General features: G+C 41.8%; 1 protein-coding gene across 12 annotated transcripts in view; it reads left to right on the top strand.

The window, feature by feature from the left end:
• CTNND2 (catenin delta 2) overlaps window positions 1-19,324 on the top strand; it is a 632,676-nt gene that overhangs the window by 355,234 nt on the left and 258,118 nt on the right. For 7 of the 12 annotated variants that reach the window (XR_010432020.1, XM_064661566.1, XM_064661469.1 and 4 more), the window contains 2 exons: window positions 2,901-3,073; window positions 12,495-13,062. Coding sequence is in view for 11 of the 12 variants with exons in the window: in XM_064661566.1 (XP_064517636.1) it covers window positions 2,901-3,073; window positions 12,495-13,062 (741 nt within the window). In the remaining variant the exon portion in view is untranslated. The remainder of the gene's footprint in view (window positions 1-2,900; window positions 3,074-12,494; window positions 13,063-19,324) is intronic. The other 5 variants (XM_064661477.1, XM_064661497.1, XM_064661515.1 and 2 more) reach the window with 2 other exon arrangements.

Genomic DNA, 19,324 nt, shown 5'->3' with positions numbered 1-19,324 from the left:
TTTGCTTCTCATGGGAAAGTTATGCTTTTGTGAATTTTTCTGAACTTGATCTTGTTCATCACTCGATCACAGACAAATTCTCAGTGAAAACTCAAAATCCAAAAGATTAAAATAAAGCCTACAGATATATTTTATAACTAAGCATGTATTTTCTTTATGCTCTTTAAAAAAAAAAAATCTGTGAAGCAATTTCTTTCAATTAAGAGGAAAAATGGCAACAAAACCAGTTAAATGGAAAATGCTTTGTAAACCCTATTTGCAGCATCAAGGAATGGAAAGCTACCAAATGCTGGATTTATAAGCACCCATGCAGGATTAAATTCAGCTCCTCCATGGATATGATACATTTTTCCAAACCTCACAAGCATACATGGAGCCCTGCCTCCTTCTGTACTTCTGAAGAAAATACAGGGACCAGTACTTATGTTCTAAAATTGTCCTGTATCTGGAATGTTCTGATGAGTGCAGTTGACTTTGCAGTATAAATTGTGTTGATATGTAAAATAGTATCATAATCCCAGACTACATTTAGATGCAAACACTTCCGCTTTACATAGCCTACTACGATTTGTTTATAATATGAGCAGTTTGGGTTGGATTTTGGAAAATAGCAGTTATAATGGTCCTGCCATATCTGAGAAATAGGCTAGAGAAAAAAATACTCTCCATGAATTTTGGGGGTGGGGTTGCTTGCACATTTTCTAAGCAGTAATCTTTTTGGAGCAGCTGTAGATCCTCATAGTAAAGACTTAAAGGTCATAAAAATTGCCTTTGTATCAGGAATGTACTGGAACTTACTTGTGGTAGATTCATTGGAATTTTTCCATCGTGAGTCTTTGTAAACCTGAACTTTTCACATGTTCTGTAGGAGCAAAATCATCGTAATCATTTCACATCCCTTAAGGTTTGTGTCACCTTCTGTGCTCTCATGAGCTTGTTAGTGCTAACCAGAAGATAAATCTGTCATCCCTGTGGAGACACTGAGTGTGCTGTAGATGTACCTGTGGGGCTGAAGGTAGCTCTGTAACTCATGCAATGGCCATGGTACAACCCTTTTCTCTCCTCTTGTATTTCACCTGCTGGGCCCTGACAGCAGAGACTAAAATCACTGGAGACACAGAAGAGAATTAAGCAGGTATTCTTTAATTTAGATCTTCATGTATCATAGAATCATAGAATCACAGAATGGTTTGGGTTGGAAGGAACCTTAAAGATCATCTAGTTCCAACCCCCCTGCTGTGGACAGGGACACCTACCACTAGACCAGGTTGCTCAAAGCCCCATCCAACCTGGCCTTGAACACTTCTGTGGATGGGGCATCCACAGCTTCTCTGGGCAGCCTGTACCCAAGTTTTACCACCCTTACAGGGACAAATTTCTTACTAATGTCTAATCTGAACCTACTCTGTCAGTGTGAAGCAATTCCCCCTTGTCCTGTTACTATATGCCCTTGTACAAAGTCTCTCTCAGTCTTTCTTGTAGATTCCCTTCAGATACTGTAACACCACAATTAGGTCACCCTGAAGCCTTTACTTTCCCAGACTGAAGAATCCTAATTCTCTCAGCCTTTCCTCAGAGGAGAGGTGCTCTAGCCCTCCGATCATCTTTGTGGCCCTCCTCTGGACTTGCTCCAACAGACATTCGTTATGTGCTGGGAATCCCAGAGCTGGATGCAGCACTCCAGGTGGGATCTCACCAGAGCAGAGGGGCAGAATCCCCTTACTCGACCTGCTGGCCACACTGCTTTGGATGCAGCCCAGGACACAACTGGCTTTCTCAGCTGCGATCTCACGTTGCTGTATCATGACCAGCCTCTCATCCATCAGCACCCCCAAGTCCTTCTTGGCTCAGCCTTTATTGATACCAGGAGTTGCCCTGATCCAGATGCAACACCTTGCATTGGTCATCTTAAACCGCACATGAAATTCTCATGTGCCCACTCCTTGAACTTTCCCAGGTCCTTCTGGGTGGCATCCCATCCTTCAGGTATGTCAACTGCACCACTCAGCTTGATGTCATCTGCAAATTAGCTGAGGGTGCACTTGATCTCTGCGTGAAAACAAGACTGTTCCCTGTCTGATACATGGTCTAAGGGCAAAAATTGGGAAATTTGCTATGGGCACGCAGTAAGCTAAATCACTTGTACGTGAACTTAATGAATATTAGAACAGGTTTTAGTTTGACAGAACTACCAGATAACTGTGGAAAGTGTTGGTGTTTGTGGTCCTGACATGCTCTTCAGTCTGGCAGCCCCAGTTTAAGCTCCCTGCCTACACTTGGCTCTCCTGTCATGCAGTGCTGTGATGGAGAAGGTAAGATAGGCTGACAAAACGCTCCTCAAAGATTCACCGAGATCAGGGTGTGTCCTGCATGATGAAAGGAGCAATTATTATTTTAAAGGCTGCCATCCATCCCTACAGGCACCAAAGTATTACATCACTGTGTGTATAGGACAGAGTGGCAGTAATCAATAGATGTAATAGATGTCCCACAGAGGGACAAGTTAGTATTTCCCAAGCAGAATGACTGGATATAATTAAGTGAAATAAACAAGGCTTATCCTTAGGGGGGGAAAAAGCCCTCATCAACTCTTGTGAGTTGAAAAGCAAGATTTCTTTATCAAATAGTACAGTTGGGTTTGTTTAAGCATAGAATTTCTTCACCAGTCAAAACCATATATTTCATGCAAAGAAAGCAATATGGTCTGTTGCTTGAACACAAAAATGATGATGACTGAGTGATAAAGAAACAAAGCAATGTACGTGATTTTTATTACTGACAAGCAAAACTGAAAATCTGAAGCCAGATACATCTGATAATTTCAAGACTCACTTGACAGATAATACAGGTATGCTCTTTCACTGAGACTTTCTGACTGCTCTCAAATCCTGTCCTCACAGGGCCCAGCCTCCTCTCCCAGAGTGCACTCCAGCTCAATTCCAAACCTGAAGGGTCTTTCCAGTACTCAGCCAGCTACCACAGCAACCAGACTCTTGCCCTGGGTGAAACAGCGGCTGCCCAGCTCCCGTCGCGCAGCAGTCAGGCCAGAGGTGCCATCCAGAGCTACAGTCAGGTATGTCTCCTAATGAATTGGGGTCTCTCACATCTGAAATTGTGTGGAGTACCTCCCAGGAAACAGAGCTGTTCAGTGCTTGCCTGCATCTAAATTTCTGCCTTTGCTTTCTGTCTTGTTCAACACACCTGCAGCAGGGTGGAGTTACCATCTTAATTTTTGTAAATCTATAGTGGGTTGACTTGCATAGTAATAAAGTAATCCTGATTAAAAAGGAGATTTACATGCCAGTTTTACTTACTTGCTTGCATATATTTTCTGGTAATAGCATGTTTAAGCATTTAATTTTGAAAGCAAATTTCTGTGACTGTGCTGATTAGCAGCCCATACTAAGGTTTAGGACCTGCCAGCTTTGGTATGAGCATATTACCGAAAGCAGTAAGTGCCAGGAAACAAAAACAAAGCCATGCTGACACCAGATGCGAAACCCGCTTGGGATATCATGCATCACCTGATGCTGTGGCCTAATCCCAAGTGTAAGAATAACTTTTTTTACCCCATATTGCAAAACAACCAGCTTCTCAGGTTCAACCAGCTTCAACTTGTACATTTGAAACATTTTGAAAGATTGTTTCAGATACTAATGAAAATTTTGTAAATCTCTCTGCCTGTCTACAGGGCTCTTCCTGGCTCTTATATGTAACCCTCTCACCTTCTGTGCTTTTTACTGTGACATCAAAGCCTCTCACTAGGAAGTTAAGCTTCAATTTAGAAAAAAATTTCTAGAAGTGTTCATGCTTTCGTTCATAAACAAAGTCTGACTTGGTTGCATTGGTCACCACAGGTTATGTTCTCTGTTTAGATTTTTACCATCCCAGCAAAGCAGATCATCTCAGTGTGACACTGGGACATTTCATAATTCAGGATTCTGTAGAGGAGAGTAGTATTTGAATTTTAAAGCTTTAAATTGCTAAGAGATTTCAAGTATTATAGTCATTGCTCAGTTTATGGGATACCGAGAGACATACAATATCCTATTCTCTCAATTTGCTCAGAAAAGCTCCCTATCCTCTAAGACTGAAAAATGACATAAAGCACTGTTAAATTTAATTTCAAAATGGGTAGATACGTCTTTTTCATAGAATCTTTTAGGTTAGAAAAGACTTCTGAAAACATGGAGTCCAACCACTAACCCAGCACTGCCAAGGTCATCACTAAAATATGTCCCCAAGCGCCACATCTGCATGTCTTCTAAATACCCTTAGGGATCGTGACTCAACAACCCTTTCAGTGAAAAAATTCTTCCTGATGTCCAACCTGAACCTCACCTGGTGCAGCTTGAGGCCATTTCCTCTTGTCCTATCACTCCTTACCTGGCAGAAGAGACAGCCTGGCTACAACCTCCTTCCAGGTAGTTGTAGAGAGTGATAAGATCACCCCTGAGCCCCCTCTTCTCCAGACTAAACAACCCCAGCTCCCTCAGCTGCTCCTCTTAAGACTTGTGTTCTAGACCCTTCCCCAGCTCTGTTGCCCTTCTCTGGACCCGCTCCACAACCTCAGTGTCTTTCTTGTAGTGAGGGGTCCAGAACTGAACACAGGATTTGAGGTGTGGCCTCACCAGTGCTGAACACAGGGGGATGATCACTGCTCTAATCCTGTTGGCCACACTATTCCTGGTACAGGCCAGGATGCCGTTGTCCTTCTTGACCACCTGGGCACACTGCTGGCTCATGTTCAGCCAGCTGTTGACCAACACCTCCTTTTCTGCTGGGCCACTTTCCAGCCACTCTTCCCCAGCCTGTAGTGCTCCATTGTGGCCCAAGCGCAGGACCCAGCACTTTGCCTCATGTAACCTTACAGAACTGGCCTCACCCCATTGATAACAGCCTGTTCAGATCCCTCTGCAGAGCCTTCCTTCCTACCCTCCAGCAGACCAACACTCCTACCCAACTTGGTTTTGTCTGCAAACTGACTTAGGGTACACTTGATCCCCATGTCCAGATCATCAGTAAAAATATTAAACAGAACTCTCCCCAGTACTGAGCCTTGGGGAGCCCCACTAGTGGCAGGCCACCAACTCGATGTAGCACCATTCATCACCACACTGTGGGCCCAGCTATCCAGCCAGGTTTCAACGTAGCGAAGAGTGCACCCAGCCGTGCCATGGGAAGCCAGTTTCTCCAGGTGAATGTTGTGAAAAAGTGTCATCTGGAGTTGTGCTTTTTGAAAAGCATTGTACCCCAGAGGTTCACCTGAAAGACTGTGGTGAAGTCCTTCAGGAGACTGGAAAAAGTAAGACCATGAAAAGGGAGCAGGTTATGAGAGCAACAGAAGCAAAAACAAAGAAATGAGAGGGGAAGGAGAAAGAATCTATTTTTTAAAAAAGGCAGGAAGGAAAATTATGCAGTTATGTAGAAGTTAGAAATAATTATATTCTTTATATAAATTTTGTTATTCTCATTTGTAGAAAAGGATAAATTTATGGAGGGGGAAAAAATAATGATGTAGATTTCCTTCTTTGAAATTACACTGAAAGCCATTGCTTAGAGATGAGAAGCTCTCATGAACAATCCACTTCATAGAGAACTGGTTTCCTTCAGAAATATAACTAGTAAGTTAGTAAGGCAACCTTTCCTATCCTATTTTTCTTGGTATAGACAGCAGAACATAGGTTTTCTTCTTGTTTTCCTTCACATTGTGTGGTAGATGTTCCTGCAGGAAAACAACTCAGAGAACTTAATAATTTTTCACACCATGATCCTGCAATCTGACAACTTCAGACCAACTAAAATATATTTTGAAATTACTAACAAACTGCCATAAAAACTATGAATTAATGCCATAAAAAGCATATAAGGGAAGCTTAAAAGAGGTAACCAAGAAAAGGAAGATTCAAAAGTCAAAATTAAAAAGTTCTGAATATGACCATTGCCAATCCCACAATTAAGGAGGAAAAAAAAGTCAATTCTTGGAATTGTTTTGCTATCCCTATTATAATTAAAATAAGCCTCAGGAGTTCAAACTGCTCAGATTGTGATAATTTCCTTTGGTATTTGTGTGCAAGGAATATAGCTATCTCTCAACATAAGTGATAGCCCAAATGCATGCAAAAAAATGTAAATAGTCCCAAGGCCAGCTGTGACAGCAAGAACAATTTGTGAAAATGCAATTGTATAAAAAAGAGAAACTAATTAGTCTTGGGACTTCCTGTATAGTGCTGCAAAGTGCAATCTAACATTTTTGTCAATTTGGTGGAGTTCATTATAGATCATAGAGTTTTTTCTGTGCTTTGAGTGCTTTAGAACACAAAACTTTTATCTTCTAAATGCTACTGGAATAGGATTTCATAGCAAAAACTGCTCCTCTGGCAGGGAATTACTCTGCTTCCCCACTGAAAACAGCTTTTCAAACTTGGTGTCCAGATGCTGATATATCCTCTATTAATAAGTGTGGTTTATAAAAAGAAAACTAGCAGATTTTGCAGATGAGTTGCTCAGAAATGAATCTTCTGTTTGGACAATTGACCATTGAAAATGACCGGGTTTACTGTAATCTTGAGAGTAGTCATTTTACGTTGTAGATACCATAGGAATATAAAGCATAACATATTCTACCACATGTTTGCAAGGGAAGAGAAAGGGAAGTCTACATTTCTGGATGAGGACTTGTTTAGCTTTTGGTGATGCTGCAGTCTTTTCAGAGGCTGAGGCAGCAACACGGGTAAATCCCTACTGTGTATTATCCCATGCTTCTGATGCTTCTGGACTGAATAAGCTGATACAGAATTGAAAAACCCTAAAAACCAAAAAGGGAGATGGAAAATGAAGATGTTAAAAAAATCCACCTTGAAAACCATTTAACAGTTGATTTTCTAACTTGTCTATACTCTTTTTCCTATAAACAAGTTATAAGTTTGTCATTCATCAGACCACCACACCTCACTAGCCCTATTTAATTCATGAGCAAATGAGTGCTAGAATGTGTTCAGTTGTCAAGCAGAAACTGTATACTGTCCACAAGATGATAGGCTGCTTCAAAAACTACCCAGACAAAATCTAAAATAAGTTCTTAACTTCTGATAGGATATAGCAGATGATGATAAGTTTAATAACTGGATTCTAAGTGTGAACGTGAGAAGTTTTCTGTCATTACGGAAACAGATGAAATCTTAAGACAGATTACTCTTATTGCAGCACTCAGAGAACAATTCACTAGTAGAGCTTATGGCAGTGAAGATCTGCAGTGCTGGTTTGATCCTACAATAGGTAATGATTGCAGCTTTCACTGCTGCTTTAAAAGCACAGATTAACCATCTCTGGACACACTGAAAGGATCTCACGCAATTCTGTTTCTGGATGTAAAAAACTACGATAATATTACCTACCTTCATCTATATGTGTGGCCTTCGAGATCAGGATCAGGTAGGCTGACAAATTTTCCTAATGGTGTTGGAATGTTTGGAGTGGAACAATGGAACAAACTCAGGAGAAACAGATGGAATAGGACACATTTAAAGGATCCAGAGGATAGTCTGGCATCTATTATTGTATAAGTACATTTGAACATAGGTAGCATCTTCTTGATGTTAGGTCAGGAACTTAAAAATGACATTAAAGCAGTCCTGCAGAAGAATGGCCCTTCTTCAGGTCCTGCCCAAAGACTGAAGTGTGCGTCCCAAAGACTAGAGAATGTTAAGAATTTTCCATGCCCTCATCTGCCCTGTATAAGAGTTTTGATAGAGGCATTGGACCAGAGCAGAGTGATACCTTGAGTGAAGCCTTATGAAAGGTTCTTTGGGCTGACAGAAAAAAAAGTAGCCCTCAATAGACTGGCAAGTCTTGCAGTCTCTGAAAGAGCACAGAGCATAACTGATATTGTGAAACAGACCTGCACCCTTAGGGTGTCTCTCGAAAACCCTAGTAAGGATGATCAAGTTTTCTGCCTAAAGCCAGCAACACACACCAATATTCAAAAGCCTGAGCAGCCTGGAGGAATGTCTTCCACGCAACTTGAGCATATAATTCAAAAATCCTCCCTAGATTCAAGAGAAAGGGTCTTCACCTGGGCATCAGTGTGCTACATATGACTGTCTGGATTCATGAGATATGACCTTGTTTGAGATTTTACGGGCCAAGAGATCGCTGAAAGTTCCAGAGAGCAAAACAAGCTGAAAGCTTATGCTGGCATTTAATGCTAAACTAAAAATACTTGTGAATAGAATTTCATCCAGACCTAAGATGGGCATGTAGACTGAGTCAAACGTAACATAACTTTTCAGTTTCTTCTGTTACCTGTCAGAGAAGTACAAAGCACACTGAGTGCAAATTTTCATTTCTCAAAGTTAACTAGTGCCATGATTCAAATTTTCCAGCATTTTCCTGGAAATTGCATCATTATCTCATTCTAATGAAATTACTATGAAGGCTTTTCTGGTTTTAGTTCTAAGACTCAGGCGGTTGCACTGACAGAAGTTCCGTTTCTTAGTACCTGTGAATTATGCAGCATAGATACACAGAGCCCAGCAGGTTTTGCGTTTGTGTTTTCACATCTCTAAGAAGCAAATGGTCTGAAGGGATTATAGCTGATACATCAAATAGATTTGCTGCACCTGCTGACATCGTAATGGTCATCTTGTTCTCTGAGATTTTTGCTATTCAGGTTTTGCTAGTGTTACACACCATTTTTCCCTCTGGGAGCAATCTCCAAGAATCAACGTGCTGCTGTTTCAGTAATTAGCTGCTGACCCCAAAGTTTCACATAAACTGTCTAGTCATCTAGGATTTTGTAATTCCTTATCCATGAAAAAATTTTCTGCAGAATAAATAAGTCGACACAGTTATTTGCCCCTCTCAATTCCACTCCATAAAACAGAAATCCTGTCTTGCAGTCTTTCATTTACTCTTTTTTGGTTCATTTAATGTTTCAATTCTGATTTACATTTTCAATTGGAATTGTAAAAAAAAAAAAAAAAAAAAGATATTTTACTGGATTTAGTGCATTAAATGCTTGAGTGAACAGGCAAACAACAGTTAGACTGTTGTCTAGTCTCCTATAACCTAACTGGACACCCTCAGTAATTTTCTGTATAAAGTTAAAGTTCTACAGATCTTGTTTCGTACGTATCAGTAGAAAATGATCTTTGTAAGATTAAATGGGGAAGAAAATATTTTCATAGCTGTAGTTATGTTCTCATGGGTTTTTTTCACAAATTCCTGCTATTAGGAAGGATATACCAGAATCTGTATATTGAATCCAAATAATCAAGGCTACTTTTCTTTGAGATACCAGAAAAATGAAATCTCTGTGTCTTAGAATGGGTATTTATATGCCTATAGTAAGAAAGCCCTTGACTTTTATTCACATCTTTGAAACAGGTTGATGCAGGAGGATATAAGAATTGGGAAGCAAATTTCTTCTCAGTTTATTAGCTTACACACAGTTTTGTTATCAGATTGACAACAATGGACAAAAAGAAAAATACTATTGTAATTTATTCTTCTATATGAAGTATAATGTCACATTGCAGGATGAACAATGACGTCTGTATGGCTGTCTTAAGCAACAGACTGGGAGAAACACAAGGAGAAACTAAACACATTTTGCCTCCGAAAACATGCATGGAGAATGTTACTGTACACTTGTCCCTTTGAAAAAATATAAGGACCTCATGGTACATTTAAGACAGGTCTGAGATTAGTCACATCCCAGAAGATACTGCATGCTAATGTTTTCATTGCAATCTGTTCATCCAAAAGTTCTCTACTTCACACAGAGCAAATGCTTAGCTTTTTAAGAAGGGCTATACACTGCATTTCTAATTAAGCATTTAATTCTTGTGTCCCACCACTACACTTTGTTCCCTGTAACAAATAGTCATGAAATTGGATTTTTTTTGTTGGTTTTTTGAATTAGTACCTGTAGAATGCCTACAGCTTTATAGAGATTTATTAGGAATATGGAATAACATTGGTTTACTTGAAATTAATTACTCTAAATCCTTGACACATCAAGCAGCGTAGAAGCAGATTAGAAAAAGAAATTTTGTATACATGATGACAGTACTTGTGTAAAATACTTATGATCAAGACAAAACTGTCCAAGTTATCAGTACATTAGCAGTGTGTTGCACTGGTACTATTGCAGAAGACTGTATTTTTGGAACACTGTTTATTACAAAATAAATTATTATGCCACTTAACAGTCCAAAAAGTAAAATTAAGAAATATCAATTGATAATGTAGCTGGTTTAAATGATCTTTCGTTATGTGCAGAATTTGCTCTGTCCATGTTGTCTTAAATCATGCTGGCCTGTTTTTGTTTCATAAAAGTTGTTACCATATAGTCTAAACCTGGAAAGTGAAAACTGTACTCCTGTCAAATACATTATTGGACAGTCAGTTGCAGAGTAGCCCTTCTTCCCAGTTTAAAGCAGATAAGGTAAGTAGCTCAGCATGAAAGTAGCTTTTAAAAGTTCGTTGATGTTCCTAGAGCTGGCCTTCCTGGTTTTTGTCAGGAGTCTTTCAAATGAGCAACTTGCACTTGATGCCCATTTATGAAACTTTCAAGGCTTGTGCTTGATGCTGTGGTGTTTGTAACTCCCTGCTGCAATCAGAACAGTCCAACTCAAAAGAGAGCAGGCTACTTACATCTGTGATTCACTTGCTCCCCAGGGAGTTACCACACAGAGCACCTCGAGGGAACAGTTTACACTTCATTTATCTGTAAAGCCATTGCTCTATGAGGTGCAAAACCTGAAGAAGCCAGTGAGGTTTGGGTCTGGCAGTGCTCCCTTGAGAGGCCTGAACGCTCTAAGTGCTGTAGTTTCTTCCATGCTGCTAACAACTGAGAACAAAGCACCAGGAACAGCTTCTCTAAAACCTTGTTTCTTGTCACTGTCTAGGAAAATACCTATTCTTCCCCCAGATGCAAGGCATTTGAGTAAATTTAAGTGAAAAAAAGGACAGAAAAATTCCCAGTGGGCATACATAGGTAGAAGTACACATTTCTGGCATTTAAAACCTTGTCCTCAGTTCCTGATCAAATCCTTTATTGAGTATCCTAGTGAAAATAAATCAAATTTCGTACGAGGAACATGGTGCTTTTGCTTACTTGTTTGGATTTTTTCTTTTTTTTTCTGTAGGACGCTACTAAAAAACCACATTGTTATTTAAATGTATAACAATGCTGCTCTTGGCATTCACCACACCTCTCTGAATTGAGTCACAAAATTCATTATTCACATTTTAAAGCCTCTTCTCGCTAAGGAAATCAGTATCTGAGGTGTGTGTATGTGTTCTGGGGAAGCACTGGTCAGACCGATTCAAACTACACTGTCAATTCTGAGGATGTGGAGCGCTTTCTGGGGTTTCACGTAAATCCCCTGCATAACCAGAAAAAAACAGTATCTGAATCCAAGAGTGCATCTTCCAACAGAGTGCTGAACTCTCGCTCACTGCGGGGTTATGAGAGGATTTTAATGTTACCAGATTCACAGATGTTCTCCTAAGCTTAAGATCCTCGATAAAAAAAGGGGAAGCCGTTTATGTGTGAGGGCGAGCTCCATCCTCTGCGGCTCCAGAAGCTGCTCAGGCACATAGCCGAAATTTCTCATAGGCGGCATCTCCCGAGGATTTTCACTCGCTCCTTCTGCCCAGCCCCCTTCAATTACTGGCCTTAGGAAGAACTTAGCGCTGCCCTGCCCGCGGCCAGTCGGTCCGTGCGAGGAGCTCCCTCCCTCTATCCGGATGCAGATTCCCCGCTGGATGCGGCCCGGGGGAGGGCCCGGCCCCAGCAGCTCCTCCCGTACCTCCCGCCCCCTTCGTGCCGCGTAAATAAGTACGAGGCGGGCGCTTGCCGTGGTGCCGGCGGGGCTTGGCGTGAACTGGCCCGGGATTCCCTTCCCTCCGCCCCTTTATACGAGGCCGGGGCCGTGGTTGTGCCGCCGCTGGGGACAGGGAATCCCCGGTGCGGTGCCTCTCCTCGTGCGGACAGAGATAGCTGGAAACCGAGGAAAGTTACTCCATTAAAGCCCTTTCCGTGGCTTCGGCTGCTCTTCTCTAATGTATGCAGAATAAAGGGGCGCGGGGGTACCTCTGTATGTATGTATTAATTTGACCCGGGGCTAACCTCTGCCTGGTTTAGAGGTCGGTAGGCGAGCGCGATCCGGCGCCCCGGAGCGCTGTGCCCCACGGCCGGGTGGCGGCTTCAGCCGTCGGGAGGACTTTCGACGCCGCTGGGCCCGAGCCGGCGGCAGGTTTTTTCCCCTCAAAGGCTGGGAATGCTTTAGCAGATTAACGAGCCCCGTAATCCCGCGGGCGCCGGGTGCCGGCCTGCTTCGAGGTCAGAGAGGGGGCTGCAGGCGGCTGGGGGGCCTCCCCGGCCAGCGGGCCCCCCCTCGCAGCGCCCCGCGCAGGGCCGGGGGGAGCGGGGCGCCCCCCGCCGCCGCCGCCCCCGCTGACGCCTCTGCCTTTCCTTCCCGCAGCAGGGCCCGGGGGGCCGCGGCGCCCACCCGGGCGGCCCGGAGCCGCCGCCGCCGCCCGCCGCCCCGCAGCCGCGGGAGCCCTTCGCGCCCAGCCACGGCAGCGCCTTCCACCTGCCCGAGCCCCAGCACGCCGCCGCGCTCTACTACGCCAGCTCCACGCTGCCGGCGCAGCGGGTGAGCTCCCCGCTGCCCGCCCAGCCCGGCGGCTCCCCCACCAAGCTGCCGCGGGCCGGCTCCGCCGCCGAGGGCGCCGCCTACGCCACCGCGCAGCGCCTCTCCTCCCCGAAGCAGTCCCCCAGCCGCCTGGCCAAGTCCTACAGCACCAGCTCGCCCATCAACATCGTCGTCTCCTCGGCGGGACTGTCGCCGTCCCCCATCCGAGTGACCTCCCCGCCCACCGTCCAGTCTAACATTTCCTCCTCTCCTATCCACCAGTTAAGCTCCACCATCGGCACTTACGCCACCCTGTCGCCTACCAAGCGGCTGGTTCACGCTGCCGATCAGTACAGCAAGCACTCCCAGGAGCTGTACGCCACCGCCACCCTGCAGAGACCCGGCTCCCTCGCAGGTAAAACCGCGGCCGGCAGCGCCTCGGGTCCGCGGCGGGGGACGGGGGGTGCGCGGAGGCGGTGGGGGGCGAGGGGCGGGAGGCGGGGTGGCAGGGCCGCCGGCCGAGGAGAGGGGGGAGCGGGGTGGGTTTGACAGAGAAACGGTATGTGTGGGAGGATTGTGGGTGGGTTTCATCCCGGTTCGTGCCCGTAGAGACAGACTGCCTGCCCGCTGCATGAGGAAAGTACCTGACTTCTCCCGGGTCGTCCCGCCTTCCCGGCGCCGGGGAGGTGTGCGTGGTGCCGAGGGGTGCGGGGCTCGCCGCGCCAAGCTCCCAGCTGTGACCCGCGGTGCGGGTGGGGGTTTGTTACTATGGCGAATCCCTTCTCTGCCGCGATCAGAACCTGTGAGCCTTTTACAAAGAATCGCGCTTCCCCGGATTTACAGGCGATTCTGGCGTACTTGACAAGTTTGGGGTTACTTAGCAGGAACTCCTGGTGTACCGAGTCGTGACGAGTAATAGGTAGAGGTGATTTGGCTTCAAGTGCTCTTTGAGGAACAGGCAGTTACAGCTGATTTAATGTCTCTGTAACCGCAGACTTTGAGCAGATCCTAAGAAGTGAGATACTGGTGTGCTGTTCTCTAAACCATCTCTCTGCTAAACTGAGCATCCTTCAAGGGGTGGGTTTTTTGTGTTCTCAAAATTCCCAGTTTCATTGCTATAGTAACAGCTGCTATGCTCATATGTTCTCTTCTGTGACATAAATAGATTTGAAGATAAATAGGATACATAAAGAAGTTTGGCTGAGTTTATCAGTCAGGTACACAAGTTTCTTACTGGAGTTAAGACCTCATCCCCCTTTCTCCTCTCACCCACCTCCCCTCCCCCACTCCAGCTGTTGTTAGCATCCTATATAATTCTAGTGTGTCTAAACACACACATTGAATTAACTGATAATAAAATATGGTATTGATCTATCTCCTTGTAAGAACTATTTGATGGAGGGGGTTTTTTCCTATTTAAAGGACAGGGATTTAAAAACTTTTTTTATATATATAGTAACAGCATTTTTTAATTTCAGAATGCGTAAAGCAACAGAATCACTAAATAGTGCTAAAATGGAGCTCTTGGGATGCTTATATCAAGCCTGTTGTCAAATAGTCAATCTCAAAATACAGAGTGGTTTATTTAGCAGTTATGTTAGTCAAACTTTCCTGACGTAGTCCAACATACTCTTGGCCACAGTTATAAAATACTGCCTTTGTAAAGAAAAAATTTAGAATTGCCACAGGCTTTTTATTTTAGGGAGTTTTCTAACTTCATCCTGTAGCAAGAGTTTTTTGAGTATAAAAAGGCATGGAGGGAACTGTCAGCATCAAAAGAACAGAGAAAAAAATCAATTTACAGCTTATATACCTGTGGCTATAAACTACCAGTATTTTCATGATTTTTCTTACCTTTGTTGTAGGATAGAAGTCTTTATTTGGAAAGTTTCTAACAGGCATGGTCTGTTTTCCTGTTTTATGTACTTTTAGCAATGGAATCTGTACTGTATTGGGGTTTTGGTTTGGGGCTTTTTTTGAAGAAGGCATCTTTGACAGCATTGCAGCATCAAACCTGTGATGATAGCTTAGTCAAAGCTTGTTTATGTAGGGTTTAAGGTCTATCATAATAACTCTGAAGGTGCTACAGTGTTGGAGAAGCTGTTTGTCTTAGGCTAGATCCAAGTTGCGATGTGGATTTAGGCTTTTTTGGCCTTCTTGGCCAATAGTGATTCTACAGGCATTCCTAATAGAGCTTTCTACTTCGATTTGAATAGAAGTTAAGAAACTGACATTCATTTTCATGGATTGCTTTTAAATAAAAGCTTTTGATAAGAGTTCTGCATCTTGCATAACCTGCCTCTTTTTAAAGCCTACTGCAGGGAGTTGCTTGATTCACTGATTTATGGCTTTGGTTAAGGAAAAGCCTGTAGATACATGCATTTAGGAAGTGGCTGATGTATTTTTGTGGGAATTTTCATATGGAAACAAAATAGTGATGGATCATTTGAGTTTCCTGTTAAGTTTGTAAAAACTGATAAATAGTATGAACTTTTCACAGTGTTGGGTTGACCAGAACAAATATAAGTCTTCTGAGTTGTATCTCATAGGGATTTGCTTTTAAGATATATACAAACCCCCTCTTTGTTTTATTTTATAACAAATGGAAAATCCTGTAACCTGATTAAGAATTAGGTGGCAGACATGCAGAGATAGTACTGCTATGTGGAAAGAATCAGTGTAAGCAACAATAAGTTAATAAATACCTTTTTTTTCTTTTTTACCCCCCACAGTGGTGACATGCCTTTCAAGTAGTCCTTGAAAGGAACTCTATCACATGACCCATTCTTTTGCAAAGGTTTTCTATTGTGTGCTCTCACTCCTTATTTTCCATTGCCATTCTGAAGCATGTTCCTCATGGCCTCCCTGCCATCCCGGAGTTATGCATTTGCTCGAAGTGTTAAGTGCCTGACTAATCTTCTAGACTTTCCCTGGATTCCCTGAAGTCTATGGCCTACACAGGGGCTTAAAATTAACATATGTTTTAGAGCTAGACAGGATCAGATGGTACAGATACTACTAAAACAATACTTATTATTTTTTTTCTATGGGTATTTTTGCTCAGAACATGTTTAATATTTGAGTTGTAAGTGTATTATAATATTGCAGGAATTTTTCAGTCGTTGTGTTAAAAATCAAGTCCATTGAGAGGAAGGGCATGCAATTGCATTTTGAAAGGCTAATAAGGCTAGTGTTCAATAAATAACATTTTTGCTTCCTGTTCATAACATCTATGATCTAAAGATGAGTTGAGGTTTTTGGTTGGTGGGTTTTTTTGTTGTTGTTTTTGTTTTTTTTTTTTTTATTTTTGAGAGATAGGAGGAGGAGGAATGGAGTCTAGTTGTCACATTGCACTGATTGATGGTTTGCCTGCTGTGATTAATGTGAAGTTGCATTGGTATATATGTGTCATCACAGGGATGATGTTATATGAAGTAATCTTTTTTTTTTTTAAATCTCTGGGAATAAAAAAATTATTATTTGTAGAAATTACTGGAAATACAAAAAATACATTTGTTTTAATTATTTTTGCATGATATCAGAAATTTGTCCTGGAGCTATCTAGTTCATGAATACTACTGGGTTTCAGTGTGCTAAACAAGCCAAACTGTATCACTGCCAACCTTAAGTATTTAAAAGAGAAGACATTCAGATATGATCCATTTTTAAAAAGACTGAAATCAAAAGTTACAGAGATTGCCCAAAACATAATCTGTGTAAGACTTAACTGAAGAGATGGCGTTATTTATATTAATTTCCTATTTCCTACAAATTTGATTATGGAACAACTTGAAATTATAAAAATGGCAATTCTTAGACTTCATCCTGAATTTCAAATGAGACATGCAACAGCATGCAATGACTCAGTTTTAACCGAGTAACCTTAGAAACGTCTTCAGAAATGGCTTTTAGTCTAGTTATACTTGAGCTGTTGCCATTGCCAAATATGTGCGTGGATGGGTATGTGTGTACATGTGTATATAGTGATTCTGGTGAGTGTACACTTGCTGTGTTTATTCTTAGTCTAACTGCTTCATTGCTATGATCTGCAATTACAGTTTTAAAAGTATTTTTCTGCTCTGCACCACTCCAAAGCATATTCAGTCATCTGTTCAAGCAGCAATTCGAATCTAGAAAGCACAGTTTGTAAATACCTTCTTGGAGCTTCCACACCTAGACTGAGCTGCAGAGTGCTGCTGGGAGCCAAACTCACCAAAGCAGCCCTTTTTGCCTGGAAGGAGGAGTGTGTAAGACAGCAAGCAGCAGAAACATGGGAAAATCCCTTCAGGAGGCAGGTTGTCACACAGGTGCCCATTCTTCATGTTCTTTTGAAGCATCTCCTGCTGGGCAGAATCAGACAGACAGTACTAGAGGAGTACTGAGTTTATTTAGGAGAAAGGGGAAAGGAGGCAGTGAAAGTGTATTGTTGAGATAGTTTGTGCCTCAGGTTATGTGATGGGAGCAATCCCTACAGAGCCATTCCTGTCTCTTCATCCAGGCTTAGGGAAAACTAAGGACACATAAGGCAGTGGAAAGTAATTTTATGCATTGTTTTATTACAAAAAAAAAAAGAAAAAACCAAAAAAAACCCTAATAAACCAACAACCATAAGGAAGATAATTATATTTGAAGACTGCATCATGCTTCATAAGCTGTACTAAAAGGTAAAGTTTAAGAAATGAGTGTTGGTGTGAATCACTTTGTATAATGTTAGATGGAAAGAATATTATACAGCTATCCTTCGTGTAGTGGTGACATGTTCTGCTGACACAGGAGCTGCAGCATCCCTCTATGCAGCCCTGGTGCCACTGCTGCTGAAAACTTCAGTGCTCAGCCTAGTGTTTACAAATATAATCTTTCAGTTTCCTGTACAATCAAAATGAAAAGAATTTTTCCTTTCTGAGTAGGACTGTCTGTATGCATGTGTAGTATTAACACTAAAATAACATTGATTTATACAAATGTGACATGGGTTATTACATAAAATATGCTTTCCACTTTAATGAGCAAAAGGTTCTAAGTTTATCAGTGTCTTAATTGATTCCTTCTGCTCCTTCATCTGTTTTGTCTCACTCTTCTCCCTCTTTGCTGAGGACCTTCCTTTACCCTTTCTCCTTCTGTAAGCTTTTCATTGCATATGATGTGTTGAACCCTGGTTTCCTGTTGAGATTTATGGCAGGACTTTTATTTGATGCTGAGTGTTGACGTGTTTTGACATTTCAGTGTGCAATCATAGGGGCACACAACAGCTTAAGCAACTTTGTATGGGATAATTCATGTACATTACCACTAGCATGGATTTATATTTCCTTTTGATTGCATGAAGATACTGGATCATCTATATATCAGTTCATCATTGCCTTTTTAAAAAAAAATTATTTGACTAAGTGTTAGAATTCTCTAGTAAATCGTGCTGCACTATGTATTTGTGCTAGAATGGCTGCATTACTGTTAAATTACAGATAAAGTGAATCTAAATCACCACAGAATTAAAAGTTCTCTTGCCTTAAAATTCCCATCTGAGACACAGGGCTGAGCTAATAAAACAGTCTAGATGTAATGTACCATTGTGCTTCTTTGGGCATTTAAGGAAGAAAAATATTTGGATTTTTCTGGCATTAAGATAAGCTGCAGGATTTGGACTATCTATATGATTGATCATAACAAAAAGGACACTCAGTTGTTTCCCATAGCTGTTTTGTATTTTTACGGAATCCTGTGAGTATCTCTTTTATGGAGAGAACCAAATTGCTTCATTAATTTTAACCAAAGTAGTTTTCCATAGATTTTTTCTAATTTTTTTTCTTTTTTTTTTATTAGCTGGAAAATTCCTTTATCTGCTGTCAGAGGCTTTACACATGGGAACACTGTTAATGCTCTTTTGTTCTGGGACAGACTCTGCAGTCCTAGGATTTTTTTTCTCATTCCACTCTTGTTTTGAGACTTTCTTTCAGACAAGAAATCCAAACATAAGACTTTGAGTAATATGAAGTACTATTTCAGATATTAATCAGAGACTTTGAATTTGATATCTTTCTGATACAAAGTTGCTTGTTTCCACATTGTAACCTGAAGATTAGCTATACTGATGTTGGTTTGGAGATGATACAAATACACAACTCATTGTTTACTTAGCTTTTCTTTGCCGCTAGTTCTACTTATATCTTCAGTGATAAGTATGTTTCTAATTGTTACAACTGAAACATTTACAATAGTACTCTATTCCAAGTTGGACAAGGTATCCAGAATTGACAGTGTACAGCAAAAAAGCAGAAGGAATAAGGTGAATGCCTTTGAAATATCTTATTATTGCCATGATTTTTGTTCCTGTATCTTTCAGATCTCGCTTACATAAAATCAGTTGCTTGTGGGAGAGGAATAAACGATAAGAGCCAAATACAGAGACCCCATGTGCATGGATATATGTTTTGAGCTAATGAACATGAGCTTTGGTTTCCAGTGTGAGCAAACAGTAGAAATATGTCTAAACTTGGCTCCTGTTCTTGCACTGACCTCAACCTTTCCCTTGCCTCCCATTCTTGATAGCGGAAATCGGAAATCGTTTGACTGATTCTCCTGATGGTCTTCCAGAGGGGTGTAAAATCAAAGGCTATTGCAAACTAACTAGGTTTTAGGCAAAGAGTACCAGTCTGCAACATTGCTGAAAGTAGATTCAA

The sequence above is a fragment of the Pseudopipra pipra genome, chromosome 1 (genome assembly GCF_036250125.1).
Source record: "Pseudopipra pipra isolate bDixPip1 chromosome 1, bDixPip1.hap1, whole genome shotgun sequence".
Lineage (NCBI taxonomy): Eukaryota > Metazoa > Chordata > Aves > Passeriformes > Pipridae > Pseudopipra > Pseudopipra pipra.
This window is presented reverse-complemented; position numbering and strand designations above follow the sequence as displayed.